This window comes from Gastrolobium bilobum, unplaced genomic scaffold, assembly GCF_033153095.1.
Source record: "Gastrolobium bilobum isolate Gb01-03AN ecotype WA unplaced genomic scaffold, APGP_CSIRO_Gbil_v1 utg2037, whole genome shotgun sequence".
Classification (NCBI taxonomy): domain Eukaryota; kingdom Viridiplantae; phylum Streptophyta; class Magnoliopsida; order Fabales; family Fabaceae; genus Gastrolobium; species Gastrolobium bilobum.
In genome coordinates this window covers 91,774-108,477 of record NW_026897332.1, presented here as the reverse complement: position 1 = coordinate 108,477, position 16,704 = coordinate 91,774, and the positions used below count along the sequence as shown (strand labels likewise).

General features: G+C 38.5%; 1 protein-coding gene across 1 annotated transcript; it reads right to left on the bottom strand.

Annotated features, from left to right (window-relative positions):
- Positions 1 to 10,529: 10,529 nt before the first annotated feature.
- On the bottom strand, positions 10,530 to 12,854 carry LOC133306078 (receptor-like protein EIX1). The gene has a single exon (XM_061506356.1). The coding sequence runs from the start codon at positions 12,852 to 12,854 to the stop codon at positions 10,530 to 10,532; it is 2,325 nt and encodes a 774-aa protein (XP_061362340.1).
- Between the last annotated feature and the right edge of the window lie 3,850 nt (positions 12,855 to 16,704).

Below are 16,704 nucleotides of genomic sequence, written 5' to 3'. Positions count from 1 at the left end.
CACAAAGATAGCAACATCTTTCTTCATGCCCGGCCACAAGAAGTTCTTCTTCAGGTCTTGATACATCTTAGTAGCACCAGGGTGGATAGAAAACTGACCCTTATGGCCTTCTGCCATAACCTCTTCTGTCAACGGGCCTCGAGGAACAACAATCCTCTGCTGAAACAGAAGCAATCCATCATCATTCCAAGACACACCGTCTTGGTTCTTCACATAATCCAGACACTCTCTCTGAACTTGTGCCTCTTTAATCTTTTCAAGCAGCTCGTTCACAACTTCAAATGCTTCTAATCCGAGAAGTACACTCTCACACGGAGCGGTCACTGCCAAGTTTCAGAACTTCTCAACCACATCGAAGTTACCAAGTAACAAACTGGATGAACTACTGGATTTTCGACTCAAAGCATCAGCTACCACATTGGCCTTGCCAGGATGATACCTTAGCTCGAAGTCGTAGTCCTTTATGAACTCCATCCATCTCTTCTGCCTCATGTTCAACTCCTTCTGGTCGAACAGGTACTTCAAACTCTTGTGGTCACTGAACACCACAAACCTCAAACCAAAAAGATAATGCCTCCAAATCTTGAAAGCAAACACAATAGCAGCCAACTCCAAGTCATGAGTAGGGTAGTTCTCCTCATGAGGTTTCAACTGCCTCGAAGCATAGGCGATCACTTTGCCCAACTGCATCAACACACAACCTAGCCCCTTCCCGGAGACGTCGGTGTAAAGCTCAATCTCAAGCGCAGGATCAGGAAGGACCAACACAGGAGCAGTAGTCAGTCTCTCCTTCAACTCCTGAAAACAGACCTCACACTCGTGAGTCCATACAAATGGAGTCTCCTTCCGAGTAAGGCGAGTCAATGGCAAAACCATGGTGGAGAATCCCTTGATGAACCTCCGATAGTAACCTGCCAAACCCAGAAAGCTCCTCACTTCCGTAACTGTCTTGGGTCTCTCCCAATCCAGCACGGCCTCAATCTTGTTCGGATCCACTACAACTCCCTCAGCAGAAATAAGATGCCCAAGAAACTTCACAGACTTGAGCCAGAACTCACACTTGGAAGGCTTCGCATACAGCTTCTTCTCCTTCAGCACTTGCAGAACAGTTCTCAAATGCTCCACATGCTCTTCCTCCGTCTTGGAGTAAATCAAAATATCGTCAATGAAGACGATCACAAACTGATCCAGGTACAGCTGGAAAATTCGGTTCATGTAATCCATGAACACAGCAGGTGCATTGGTGAGACCGAACGGAATCACCAAGTACTCAAAATGACCATATCTCGAGCGAAATGCGATCTTCGGGACATCCTCCGGCTTCACCCGAATCTGATGGTATCCGGACCGGAGATCAATCTTGGAATACACACAAGCACCCCTGAGCTGATCCAACAGATCATCAATCCGAGGAAGGGGATACTTGTTCTTGATTGTCACCTTGTTCAGCTGCCTGTAGTCGGTGCACAATCGCATTGTCCCGTCCTTCTTCTTCACAAAGATAATCAGTGCTCCCCAAGGAGACACACTTGGTCTAATGAAATCTTTCGCTGAAAGATCCTCAATATGCTTCTTCAGCTCTGCCAACTCCGGTGGCGACATCCGGTATGAAGCTAAAGAAATTGGCCCCACACCAGGCAACAGGTCTATGGAGAACTCTATCTCCCTCTGTGGCGGAAACTTAGGAATCTCCTCAGGAAACACCTCGAGGAACTCCCTCACCACAGGAATGTCGGTGATATCCTCCTGTGTACCACTCACCAAACCTCCCAACATGACATAACCAAATGCCCCTGCTCTCAAGGCTCTCCTAGCCTGTAGCATCGAAATGTACGGTGAGGAACTGGCTGTGGAATCACACGGAGACAACACTACACGCTTGGCACAACAATCAATCATCACACAGTTTCTGGACAGCCAATCCATGCCCAGAATAACCTCCAAGTTGGCCATCGGCAATCCTATCAGATCCACCGAGAACTCACGGCCATCCCACTGAAACGCCACATCGCGATGAACGGTGGTAGCATCACATCTTTCTCTGGTGGCGGTAGTCACCCGCATCGGTGGAGAAAGCACATCATTGCACAACTCAAGCCCCACAGTAATCGGGGTAGCAACAAAAGAATGCGTAGCCCCAGAGTCAAACAACACATCAACAGCTGATGAACCAATCGTAACAGTACCTCTGACAAGGTTCGGAGCTCGATCCGACTGCTGACGATCCAGAGTATAAACTTTCCCAGAAGATGGTGGCACTGCCGGTGCCGAAGTATGTGGAAGGGGAACCATCTGAAGTGGCACTGCCTGCACTGCATTAGCCCTCGCCGTCGCCGACGGACAGTCTCTGGAGAAATGGCCCTCCTTGCCACACTGAAAGCAAATCAACTGGCCGGTAGAGCACGGCCCAAAATGAGTTTTCCCGCATCCCGAACACCTGGGAGCAGGAGGTCATGCTGCACTCCCCTAAGCAGAAGTCCTCTTGAACTGACTCGGCGCCTGCCGAGCTGCCAACTGTTTACCCTTGCCCTTGTTCCCAAACTTCCTGTCTCGCCAAGAAGTGGAACTACCAGCTGTAACCTTCGTCGCCTCAGCAACCTTGGCCTTCTTGGCCTTACTCGAGCTGTAGTAATTTTCAATATCATGACATTGTTGAACCAGTGTCCCAAAATCTCTAGAAGCAGAACCAGCTAGGCAACCAGCAATATCCTCACTAAGTCCCCTGCGGAACTTAGCAGCCAGAAATGTAGGGGTAGGCCTCGCCATCCTGAAGTGTGCAAACTTCACCAACTGGTTGAACTTAGTCAGGTACTCATCCACAGACAACGAGCCCTGAACCAATCTGTCAAACTCTCCCTGCTGCCTCTCCTGAGCGTCATATGGAAAGTAATGACCCAAGAAGAAATCCTCGAACATTGGCCAAGTCATCACATGACCCTACATCTCGTAGACATGAGAAAGGTTTGTCCACCACTCATGGGCATCGCTCTCCAGCATGTAAGTAGCGAACATCAACCTCTGCGGATCTGTGCACTGCATGACCCGAAAAATCTTGTCCAACGCCTGAAGCCAACGTGCCGCAGCAACAGGATCAAAGGATCCATCAAAGGCAGGTGGCTTATGCTTACGGAAAGCATTCAGCCGGCGATCGATCTCATCACGATCCTCAACAAAAACAGGGACGGTCTGCATGGCCCCCGTAAGATGACTGCCATCTCCAATCTGACTCTGAGAGTCATCCTGCAGACTGGGTGGAGGTGGTGGTGGTGGTGGCGGTGGAGGTGGTGGCGGTGGAGCATGACCAACATCAGGGCCATTCCTCATCTCCTCCAACATGACTCTAAACATCGTCATGTTCGCCAGACGGTTGGCCTCCAACACTTCCTCAGTGGCCTTCCTGTTCGCCTCTCTGACGGCGTCCAACATGGCGTGGTTTGCCATTCTCATGGCCTCCTGGTCGGCTAGTTGGGCTGCCTGCATCTCAGCCAATGCAGCCAGGACAGGATCGGGCCGATCCTCCGAAGTCTCGCGGTTTCTCCCGGGTCTTACCATGATTCTGCACAAGTTACACAAATTATGAGTTGATCAGGCCCAGGCAATGTGGTCACATATGCATTATCATAATAATACTCGACGGAGCAAACACACAAAACAGACACAACCAAACATCCTAATCATTGCAATACATACAGGCTTTTCCCTTGAACCGTTGCTCTGATACCATAAAATGTAACACCCCGTGTATACTCGGAATATTAACATTACATCGTATTAAGCGGTGCTTAATTAAAAATTGCGGAATATTCTTTTTCTTTTCAATTATGATGTCATTATCAATTACCAACTTGATTACTTAATCAATTTCATAAAATATCGCCTGTATGTAAATTGCAATAAGACATCTACTGAAATACCTCAATATATAGATAAAGTGTGTATCTAAATCACGACATTACATCAAGTAATCCGGACAATATCCTGATACATTATTACAACTTCAAAAGACTCAAGACATAATCAAGACATAACAATACTATGTGTCATGGACAATCCCCATGCTCACCAAATAAACATAGTACACAACCAGTCTCATCATAAAACTCCATAAACATAACTGAAGCTATAAGCATATAAACAGCATGCAAAACCAGCATCCAATCAGGGCAACATAATATAACAGCAATCTAACTCAGCTCCGGCCTCCTGCCGCCTGAGGTCTCAACATTACCTGACCCTGAAATAAGTATTCCCCAAACGTGGGGTGAGATCTCTAATATAGAAATCTAAGTAAGACAAGGGGTCCTCAAGGATCTTCCACCCCAAGCTCACTTACATGTGCAATATAAGTTCAAAAAGCATTTATATCATTATCAGTTCCAAAACTATATAGTGCAACAGATATATATGGCATTTGTGTAATCACTATCTACTGGCCAGAGAAATGTAGGAATACGTCTATTCCCTACATGTAGTACAAGGAACACCGCTTGCACCTCACCTACAGCCTCACCCTCTTGTATGTTCTACATACTCAGGCTTACCGTATAGGTGGAACACCTCCATGCATATCAACAAGGCACTAACATATAATAGCTCAACAACATTTCCAAAACATCAAAAGCATGTAACACAACATGCATATACCATATCCCCATGGGACATAGTGGAACCACAACATGGCTAAACCGAGGACACAAAAGCTTACCTCTAAGCTAGCTATCCAATGCCACAAGCTGAAAGTCCAATCACAGCAGATCACAATCTGATATGGACCAAATATAAATCAATAAACATGTACCACATGCATACAAATTAAAGACAACGCATTTTCATTATGTTTTCAAGTCTTAAAGCTTCTAACAAAGCCACAAGCCCTTAATCCCATGATTCTGGCTTAGACCAATACATACAGAAGTTCAACTTCATCAAACTAGGGTCCACAAACCCTCAATAGCCTACTGTACACACAGCACAGCTACTGTTCTGTGAAATCCCAGAATATCCGGATATTCCTCGGGACCATATCCGGATATGCAATATCCGGATATCTCACTGCCCATATCTGGATATGCAATATCCGGATATACAAATTCACATATCCGGATATCCAATATCCGGATATCCCAAAACCACATATCCGGATATCCAATATCCGGATATCTGTTCGACAGAATGCAGTTTCTGCATTTTCGTGAAGATATCCCTTAAAGGTTCCCTTTTTACCGATTTTAAACACCTAATCATGCATTTCTAGGCGTGTTCAACATTACCCAACAACAAGTTATCATCTTTTAGTCATTAGATGCATCAAGGTACCATTTTTAGGCCTTAAAACTCAAGTTAAAGGTTGGTACAACATACCAAGGCTCAAAACTCAAAATGGAGATGCTCATGGAGCTCACTAGACACCTCCAAGATTCTGTCTCTCACTTCACATGAAAATGGTGCACAAAGGTGGTTCTTTTACACAACAAGGAGGCTCCTTGAAGCTTCAAACACCAAGAACAAGATGACTCCTCTCAAACTCTCAAACTCAGCCCCCTCACCAGCTCAACACAGAAGCTGGAACCTCAGAAAAGACCCTCATTTCACTCCCACAAGGATGCTCTCAAGTGTTTACAAGGTGGAAATATGAAGAAACTCAAGAAAGATCACAACTTGGCTCAAGAAATGGAAGGGAAAGCCAATGGAACAGTAACCAGCAAATGGTCAGCCCCAACTCACGTAGAGAAATCTGATCCTAGGGTTTTGTGCCCATAATGGGAGTATTTATAGCCCAAACACACTTAAACACACAGTATTAACTTTAATTGCTAAGCTTAGCATTTTAATCCAAAACTTTGGATTCTGAAACTACAAATTTTTCCAAGAATTATCATATTTTTCTTATATTTTTCTGAGCAACTTTCCGGTACGCGCTTTTCAAAGCCAGTACCGGTTTCTAGCACCAGTTCTCATTATTTGGACTTGAAACTCGTTTTACAAGTCCTACATATTATTCTAGTAATTATCATGCACTTACTTTAATTTTCCGGGGTATTTTTTTGGCACGCATTTATACCGACTAGCAGAACCGGTATCTGCACTTTTCTTCCGAAAAGCGACTTTCAGCATTCTTAATCATTTATTATGATTATTAAGCCTCATAAATAATTATTAGGGTCAATTATGGAATCATATCCTAATTTTGCATAATTAATTAATTAAATATCTTAATTAATAGTGCGGGTTCTTACAGGCAACCTTTATCATATGCACAACATTCCATGCTTAACTTTGCAGGTGTGCTTTCAATTACAATTGCTTCTTGATGCTCCCTAATGAGGTTGTGATTCACAGCCATTTGGACCTCTTTTTTGTTGCAAATTATTGGTTTGCAAATAACTTATCACCCGTTGCCACGGACCTTGTATTGATCCCGATCATAAAATCGTACCATCAGTGCATGATTCTTGTTCGCTCCGATAACTCCAATCAATATAAGAATAATGCAGAATTCCTTCCCAAAAAGGAATAACAACATTGTCGCCTGTATATGTACCTTTAAAACATCTTAATACAAACTTCCTAAATCATGTATATACAAATTATATAAATTACCTTCATCATGATTACCTAATTGTGGGGATGCAACATCATGCAGTTGCGGGATTTGCGCGACCACTGGTGCATGGTATACTGGGATTTGTGACGAGCCCTATCACCACCTTCATCTCCTTCTGAAGCACTAACATCCTCCATCAGAAGACGTTCTTCCATTGCGGTATTTTCATCATCGTCGTTGTCGTCTTCGTCATGCATTTCCCAAGACGGATCATTTTCATCTCCCTCAGAAATGTTACCAACTGGAGAAGCATGAGCGACAGACGTTGATGGAAGATGAGGAGAATTTAAAGCAGCTGACCTCACCGGTAATGGAACATCCTCCGATGCGGCGATGTCGACATACAACTCCAGAAAATCTTTCCTTGACTGGTTGAAAAATTCTTCCATTATCATCTCCATGTCTTCATCGTCAACCACTTGCAAACTAATGTATTGTTCGGATTTCCATAACCTTGTCGTGATCTGAGTGATACATTGGTTACCTTGAAGACTTAACTTTTGCCAAATTCTCTGATGCAGTTCGACAATGGTTGTGTTGCGTTGGATACGTGTTGGCCTTTTTTCACCTTCAAACATGACACCTTTTTTGACCCACGCTTTGATACCAAGAGTTAGGATCAATCACTAACCACTAGGAAAAAGTTGCAACTGTTAGTCATTAGTCATGAGACAACTTTATTTTTTTCTCCATTTGGGAATTTTCTTCTGAACTACTGTTGTACCGTACAACATTTTCCTAAATTGAAAATTTCTAATACCACTTGAATCAAGTATTTTCTCATAATTTCTTTCAAATCCAAATTTTTTCTTTCTTTAGAAGTGATGTATGCAGCAGTAGCACTTAAGATTTGCTCCTCCATTTGGGTATCAAGAGCCCCACACTAAGCGGTGGATGGACAAGAGGGGCTGCATATAGGGATGTGCATGGGTCGAACCGAACCGGTTTTTTTGAAAAACCGAACCAAATTGGTTTAAATGGTTCGGTTCGGTCCAAAATTTGTTCGGTTCGGAAGTGGTTCGGTTCGGTGGGAAACGGTTCGGTTCGGAACCGATTCGGGTCGACCCTCTTTTGAAAAGAAAAAAATTAAAATTCAAAAAAATAAAGTTATAAAAATCAATTTGGTTCGGTTTGAAAACGGTTCAGTTCGATTCGGAAACGGTTCGGTTCGGTTCGGTTCAAAATGGTTCGGTTCTTAAACTGGTTCTAAAAATCGCTGGTTCTAAAAACGGTTCGGTTCATGAACTGATTTTTAAAAACTTGTTATTTTAAAAGATGATTCGGTTCATGGTTCAATTCAGTTTTTTGGTTATTTTGCATATCCCTAACTGCATGTAGGTGCCAACGAATGGGTTTGTTAAACCGCAGACACACAGTTGGTCCTGTGAACATAGCGAAGAAATTGTTGGGCCTATAACCCCAACACTGTAGATATTTATAAGGGAAATGAGTGTGATTGGGGTGGGACGATAATACAAATGTGGTAGCATCCTGTGAAACTCTCTACAGGGGTTAAGCGTCTTCAAATGCAATTTACCCTCTATAGGTGTCTCAATGACCAAGGTAGGTAAATAAATTTGCAACGTCACTATAACAGTTTAATTTAATTTTTTTGAAAATTTGACAATATGGGTCAATGAGTCGTTAATTGTGTTCATCCTGCATTAAGTTATTTATTTATAAAATTTCTACTATTTATCCCAAGAACCAATTCACCCTTTATTTATTCTATGAAATTTAAATGCAAAAATTGTAAGGTTATTTTTAAATATGAATTTACCCGGCTAGCGTTTGACAGAAAAATTGCACAATACCAACATTCTAATGCAGGTTTGAAGCAGATAATGACGGACAAATACTGAGTTAAATGTAATTGTAGCAAAGGAATCACACTTAACAACTGGGAATCCAATGCTAGCTTTATAGTAAAAGAAAACAATACCATATACATAAGAAATTTCAAGCAGTTTATAAGCACAATAAATGTAAGAGCTGTCTGTGGTAATTTGAATTTGTACCAAGGTTCAGTGGCTGAATTTCCAGTTGAAAAATTCCTATATGCTATAAGATCGAACCCATTATTAAATCCGTCAGCGCCCACTACTCTTGGTTATTGAAAGTCACCCTATCCTTTTTTCTGTCTCCAAAATCTGCGTAATATGCAAAATCTCTTCCGTTCAAACATTCAAGAAATATTGATTGATTAATATATAATGCAAAAAGTGTAATGCGTGCGTGTGTTTAAAGCTTGCGCTGATTGATTCAAATTCCATATCACAAGTTTCAACTTTTAATGGATACATAGGGAAAAGTGTGTGTAGGTACAAGAGAATAGAGAGTTGACAAAAAAAATAAAGATGTGAGTCCCACCTCTTTATAAGAGTGAAAAAATATAAGTTGTGTCATTTAATACTTTTGCCAAATATCTAACTGGTTTTGGAAAGTTTGTATTAGGTTGTTTTGTGTCTCTCTTTTAGTTTTAGTCAAGTTTCGCATTAATCAAGAATCGATCTACTCTATATATTTAACTCACATAGAACTATAGAAAAATATTTATTTCAAACCTTTAGGATTAGTTTGTTTTGATTTTTGAAAACTTAGAATTAAAGTATTTTTGATTGAACATTTCACATGTTCAGTATCAAATGACCAGCACAATGGATGGAGGCTGATGCTTCAATCTACAAAACAATAAAAGCCATATAATATAGTTTTGTCAATAATTTTAGGGTTTTACTTCTCTCATGTTGTATGAGAGAAGTTATCTCATGTTGTGAGATAAATTAAGTGGGATCCACCAATTTTTAAAAAAGAAAAAAGAAAAGAAAAGAGAGACACGTCTTTTTATGTGAGTGTAAAATGAAAGAGGAATCTTATGTGACATAAGAGTATAATTTCCCATAATTTTATTAGTAAATGAATTCAAATTATTATTAGTAAAAGAAGATGTCGTTATTTATCCATTAGATTTATTAATTAACAGTTTAGCTTTTGCTTCCAAGAGCAATAATATATTTGATGCATAATAGTAGTGTTAATGGATGCTTAAGAGGATTTTATAATATGATAAAAAAAAAATCATTCCCTATTAAACTCTGAGTAACGAGAGTAGAGAAATTCTTGTACATAAGGGTGTAAATGCATGGATCAGGCCACTTGTCAAGGGCTTATGATCCGACTTGCTTTTTGCTTAATCTATTTAACAAATAGAATAAACCTTTTGATTAAAAAATTATAATTTTACCATTGTTTCATGCTCTGCTTTTATAATATAATTTTAAAAATATTAAAATAATATGGTTTGAAAATTATTTGTCAAAGTAATATAATTTGATCACTTTTGATTGTGAGGGTTCCACAAACATGACAGATGTCATTACAATGTATTTGACACTTGTCATACGTATGTGACTCACGTAATCAAAATAGGTCAAAGTCTATCACTTGAGATAATTTCTAATCTATGCTATTTCAATAAAAAAATTTAAAACTATACTTACATTGCTCAATTAGCCTTGATTTTATTATCTTATTTTTATTAGATATTATATTAATCTTATTTTATTATCTTAAAAGAAAGTGATACAAGAATTTCGTAAGAAAACTAGCTAGTATGCAAATGTATCATCAAACATGAATACTTCAGCAATTTTCTTTTATTTATTTATTTTGGTGAAAAATGCTTCAGCAATTTACCCAAGGTGATTTTTTACTCATCAATCTTCTAGCGCTTACTATGCTTATATAGTCAACAGATTTGTTAACCTTAATGGATATTCATGTGTACATACATTATACATAATGGTTGTCACACGGGAAAATAAGTTATAGACATCCCAAAAAAATTAATGAAGCATAATAGTACTCAATCTAAGAAGAAAATGATACATGTCTTATTCTTACCTGAAATAGCTGGAACTTGCTCCTATTCTGCCAAAGCATTGCTGAATTTGAGAGCAGCAACCACATGAAATCGGTGTGCAACATGATTAAGGAATCGAAAATACATGTGTCTCAATGTCCTGTTAAAGAACAAGGAACCACAAACTCCCCAGAATCCTACTGCAAACCCAACACCCATCCCAAGATAGAGCGACTCTCTTAGTGTGTCACCATCTTCATTATTGCCACCATGGAACTTGTCATTTTCAAGATTTTCCTCTGAGCAGTTCTTTGTAAGAGGGGCTCCACATAGTTCTGGATTTCCAATATAGCTAGATGCATCAAAACTTTGAAGTTGAGTCCCCAGTGGGATTGCTCCAGAAAAATTGTTGTAGGATAGGTTCATATAGTTTAGAAAAGACAAAACAGCCAAGCTTTCAGGAATTTTCCCAAAGAGTTTATTATTGGAGAGATCAAGGGATTCCAAACTTTTCATGTCTCCAATTGTTTCTGGTATTGTCCCTATCAAATTATTGTGAGACAAGTTCAGTGTTTGAACTTTAACAAGGTTAAAAAATTCATAAGGAATTTCCCCAGACAAGTTGTTAGCAGAAAGGTCAATAGTTCTGGACAAGCCATTGTATTTGTACTCATATTCTTGACCTTTGGTAAACAAATTGAATGAGTATGAAGCATAACCCCTTTTTGAAGCATCATCTGCAGCCATGGTAGTAATGTTATAGATACCCTGAGGTATAGATCCAGAAAGCTTATTATGGGCAAGATCCAGATGAAATAGAAAAGAGAGATTGAATAGCTGTTGTGGAATAATGCCCTCAAATTGGTTAGATCTCAATATCATAACTTGTAAAGTTTGTGGGGATGTCATTGGCATAGTTCCAGAAAATTCATTTTTTCCAACATCCATAAATTCCAACCTTGTCATGTTGGAGAGGTCAAGTGGAACTTTACCAGTTAACTTATTATTCCTTAAGTTAACATAATACAAATATTTCCAATTCTGAAAACCATTAGGAATTGATCCTGAGAAGGAGTTGTGAGATACATCCACATAGGAGACATTTTCTGACATGTTAGGTAGCCCTCCTGTGAAATTATTATGGTCCAACTTCAGAGAGAGAGAGTTTAGTGTTACCTTTGATATGTCTCCACTTATGAAATTGTAGGACAGACAAAGATCCTTAATTCCTGCAACAAAGCTCCAAAACTTTTCCTCATCTAAGAATGAAATTTTTGAGCTTGATATATCTAAAGCTTCTAGTGACTTCTGAGTATATATCCATGATGGAAAGTTTGGACCTTGACTTGTATTTGCCAAATAAAGCACACGAAGTTGGAAAGGTGGAATCCATTCAGGATCAAAATCAAATGCAAAAGTTGAACTACTCAACTTCAACACTTTCAAGTTGAAGAGTTTGGAAAAAATTGTATCAGAGAGTGCACCAGACAAGGAATTGTTGACCATACGTAAGTCAATTAAGGATGAGAGATTTCCTAAAGTTGAAGGAATGGAACCAGAAAACAGGTTACCAGAGAGATAAAGGTACTGCAAGTTTTCATGTTGGCCTAGCCAATATGGAATCAACCCTTTGAGTTTGTTCCATGATAGATCAAGGTATTTCATATTTCTAAGGTTCAACAAAGTTGAAGGTATTTCACCATGTAAACTACTCTCCCTAAGATCAAGATGGGATATGTCACTGCTAAGGTTAAACAACCAGTATGGTAATTCAGAGTTGAAATTGTTGTGAGAAAGATCAAGAGTTACAAGTGAAGTAAAATTCACATACTTCTGAGATGGACTAATATTGGTTAATTTACAAATGCTTAACCTTAACTCTGACAATGAAGGAAGCATAGCCACTAACTGAAGCCAGTTGGTTTCTTTGTGAAGGTCAATAAAATTGAGGTTGAGATATTTTAGTGAAGAAAGTTGAGAAAGCCATTGAAGATTATCAAGGTAAAGATCTTGATTATTGTAGGATATGTCAAGGTAATGAAGGCTAGAGGTGATATGATCATGGAAAGGTGGAATAATTATAACCTCAAAGTCATTCCAACTTAAGTCCAAGTAATTAAGAAATTCAAGTTGTAGCAAGGATAAGTTGATTTTACCTTGCAAAGGTTGGAATTGGTATTGTCTATATCCATATCTTTGTGGTTTAAGATCAAGCTTTGTAACTTTGCCTGTAGTGTTGTCACATTGGACTCCTTTCCATGCACAACAATCTTCTTCACTGGACCATGTTAAGAGCCGATTTAAAGGGTCAATGACACCTTGTTTGAAGATTGAAAGTGTGTGTCGATCCTTCTCATTGCAATGAACCAAACTCTGATTGCTAGACATGCTTATGTGGAAAGTGGTTGCAGATAAAAATATCAGCCAAAGAATTGAAATGTGTGAAGTAAAAGGCATCATATATGGCTTATTGCACAAGAGAACACAACTCAAAAAGGATTTTTAATTGATGTCTCTTTACCACATTTGGGGATGTATGGGACTCTTATTATATAGGTCGTTGGCTTACATATGAAAATTTGACTTATAATAATTTTTTCTATCCTGTCAAATCTTATGTAGAATAATAGATCCTTCATTCTATATCATTTTTTTTCCTCAAAAGAGTTGAACTTTTATTTGATCCTGAAGCTGCAAACGGGAAAGAAAAGTCAGTAGTTACAAGTGCGAAAAATCTAAAATAGAATTTAATTTAATTTATTTATTTATAGTAGGTGAGAATTTAAAAATTTAATAACTGAAAGATCTTAGCTTTGTCAGACAAATAAAATGTATAAGGCAGTGTTTGGCTCGGGACTTCTGGTCATTATCCCAGGGAAGTGGAAGTGGGTTTTCCATTTCTCCACGTTTGGTTGAAGAGAACTTGAAGTTTATCCATCAAACTGAGTTCTCCAGCTATTGACATATGTGTGTAAACAAGGATCAATTTCACTGTTCAGGAAGCCTTCTCCCACGGTGGTATTGTTGTGAAAACCGGCTAAATGGAAAAAGGGATGAAAAATGTGACAAATTTGCCCCTTCTCTTAACTATACTCTTTCATTTTTCAGGAGCACCTAAGTTTGACAAAAGTTGAAAGTAGGAAGAAGATATGTGGAGTGATGGATGTGAAGAAATTGACAGTGGATGCATCGATGCATGCTGCACAGAATGAACGCCTTCCACTTCGAGTTGTAGTATAGGTTCTCTATTTTGAGCAGCTTAGAGCTTCTGCCAATCCCTCAACAATCAACTGAGAACGATCTTACTCACACCAGAAGCTCACTCACCGTGTGACGCTGACGGTTGCTGCGTGACAAGTTGCTGGGTTATGGAGTCTTGTTAGCACATGTGGTAGCGTACTCAAAAATATATGTTAACATTTTAAAATTTTATAAAAAAGGTTACTTTTGTAGTTTTAACTTTTTTTCCCATCTATTTTTTATTTTCAACCAAACATACATTAGGATTTTTAACCCAATTTTTTCATCAATATTTTGCGGTACCAAACAACTTTTTTTAAACTTTCCTACCAAACTTACTTTCCTACCAAACTTACTTTCCTTCCATTTCCCTATCAATTACATTTCCCTAGTAAAAAAAAAATTTCTCCCGAACTAAGCATTACCTAATAGACTTTTCGTTTTGATTGGGTTTGTTTGAAATGGCATGTGTAGCAATAAATATAAGGAGATAAAAGTCTATGAATAATATTAAATATTAGGGCCCTAGTTATCTCATCCCTTTACTTAATAGGCTTGAATATAAAATATTAGAAATAAGCCTACTTGTAAATATTAGATATCAAATAAGCTTTTTCATAAATTCAAAATTCTCTTATAACCAAAAAACATCAAAACGCTTTAGGTGAAATAAGTCTTTAAATAAATTGGGTCCAATGTGAAAATGTATACAACTAACTATACATGACTATGTTTTTGTATAGCATACATGTTTTCCTCGGTAAACCAAGTCAAACCAACCACGTTGAAACAGATTACAAGTGGGGCTCAAGAGAATTCTACATGAACATGAAGCTTGTCGTTTGTAACACAAGAAAAAGACATAAGAGACAAGGGAGGGGATCATCTCAATTGATTTAGAGTAAATATTTTTTTGGTCTCTAACAAAAAACACGGTCCTTACTTTAGTCCCTTACAAAAATAAATTAGTCAGTTAGTCCTTAACAAATTCAAAGTGGACCCATTTTAGTCCTTTTGAGGGATTAATATGGGTCTTTTTTGAATTAGTGAGGAACCACGATTTCAACTAAATGGGTCCATTTTGAATTTGTTAGGGACTAACTGACTAATTTATTTTTGTAAGGGACTAAAGTGGGAACCATATTTTTTGTTAGGGACCTAAAAAGATATTTATGATGGCAAAAATTTCTTTCTGGATGGAAAAAAGAGCTACCATTCTATATTGACTCAGGGAAGCGCATCCAGACTTAAAAATTAAGAGACATTAACCGTGATAGGAGGCTGCATTCAATGAACTTGATTGAGGGAAACATACTGACATTTAGGGTTGGCAAAACGCACCAACCCGACTCAACCAGCATTCAATCCGAAAAAAACGAATCGGGTTACGGTTGGCTTGAAAAACAAACGAGCCAGAAAATTCAACCCGACCCGAGTCGGATTAGGGTTGACTCGCGGGTTGGCTCGAAAAAATGAAAAAATAAAATAAAATTTTATTGATGCTATAACTTCTTAATTTGTTCCTAAATTATTAATTCATTCAATACAAAGACATTATACAGATAAATCATAGAAAATTTTGTATTTGGACTTGGACTTATTGGCAGTTGGCAGCACATTCACACTGTCACACATACTATAAAAAAGATCCTTAATGCACAGTTTTGGACTTATTGACAGTTGCAGGGTATTTTTGTTTGGATCTTTGAAATTGAAATTTTAGGTTTTAGCTTTCCACTTTACCTTCATTAATTTTTATACTTTTATATTAAAAAAAAAACCATAACCCGCGAGCCAATCCGTTTGACCCGTGAGTTGGCTCGATTTTTTTCGAGCTGAAACGAGTCGGGCTGACTCGAGTTACTAACTCATTTTCCCTAACCCAATCCAGCTCATTTTAGTCGGGTTACGAGCCAACCTGATGGGTTGGCTCATTTTTGCCAAGCCTAGTGAGATTAATGTTATATTTAAATTCAAAACCTTAAATGAGATTTGATTTTCTCATGTTGCATGATAATTGAATTCTCATGTTGTGACTCAACTAGTGATGAGCCCCACATTTATTAAAAAATGAAAAAAAAAAAAGCTTTGTACGCAAATTAAAGGGTCACAACATGAGAATTGAACTCTTATGCAACATGAGAAAATATTTTTCCACCTTAAATTTGTATAGTTTTATGTGCTTTTTTCTCCATTACCCGATTTCACAAGCCTCTAAACATGTCTCTCATACCATGAGTATAAATACTCAAACCATTATAAGATATACATCTTCTATTTGCATACACTTGTTTGTAAAATTATTTATGAAGTGTCTTGTAGATATATACCAACCATTTGTTCCACTGGAAGCCCACATAGAAGTAACTTCCAAGTTCCAACCACCATTGAAAGAGTCTTCGTCAACACAACAGTACCACCTCCTGTCGAAATTAAATATTCTTGACCGATGCAAAGTTATTTCAACCTTCGATCATGCATAATCACTGAATTTCAACATATATTGATCATCCAATTGCAAAGGGTGTATCTTTTTCATGCTAATGTTCACACATGTGACTATCCTTTAAAACTTGGAAAAATCAACCGAAGACTACAAAAGTAGTAAGAATAAGTAGACTTTGAACCTTAGGTTTTGAAAATTGTCTTGCTTTTAAAGCCAATAAATAAATAAAAAAGGTTAAAACTCCCGGAACTTATAAGAGACTACGGGGCAGCTGCCCCTCAATTTTTATGTCCTCAACAATAATAATAATAATAATAATAATAATCCGCCGTTAGCTTAGGAACTAACAAGCCCACCATACATGGCTAGTGGGGATGATACGAATGAAGACCAGGAAATAGAGAAGAAAAATTCAGCAACAGAAACAGAGCAGAATGAGCAAGTGGAATTAAGCATTGCTGAGAGAAAAGCCATACGCACAATAAGGAAGCCAAGCAAGTTCAGGGAAGATATATAAGGGAGGGGTGATATGGGACGTGATAAGTCCATTGT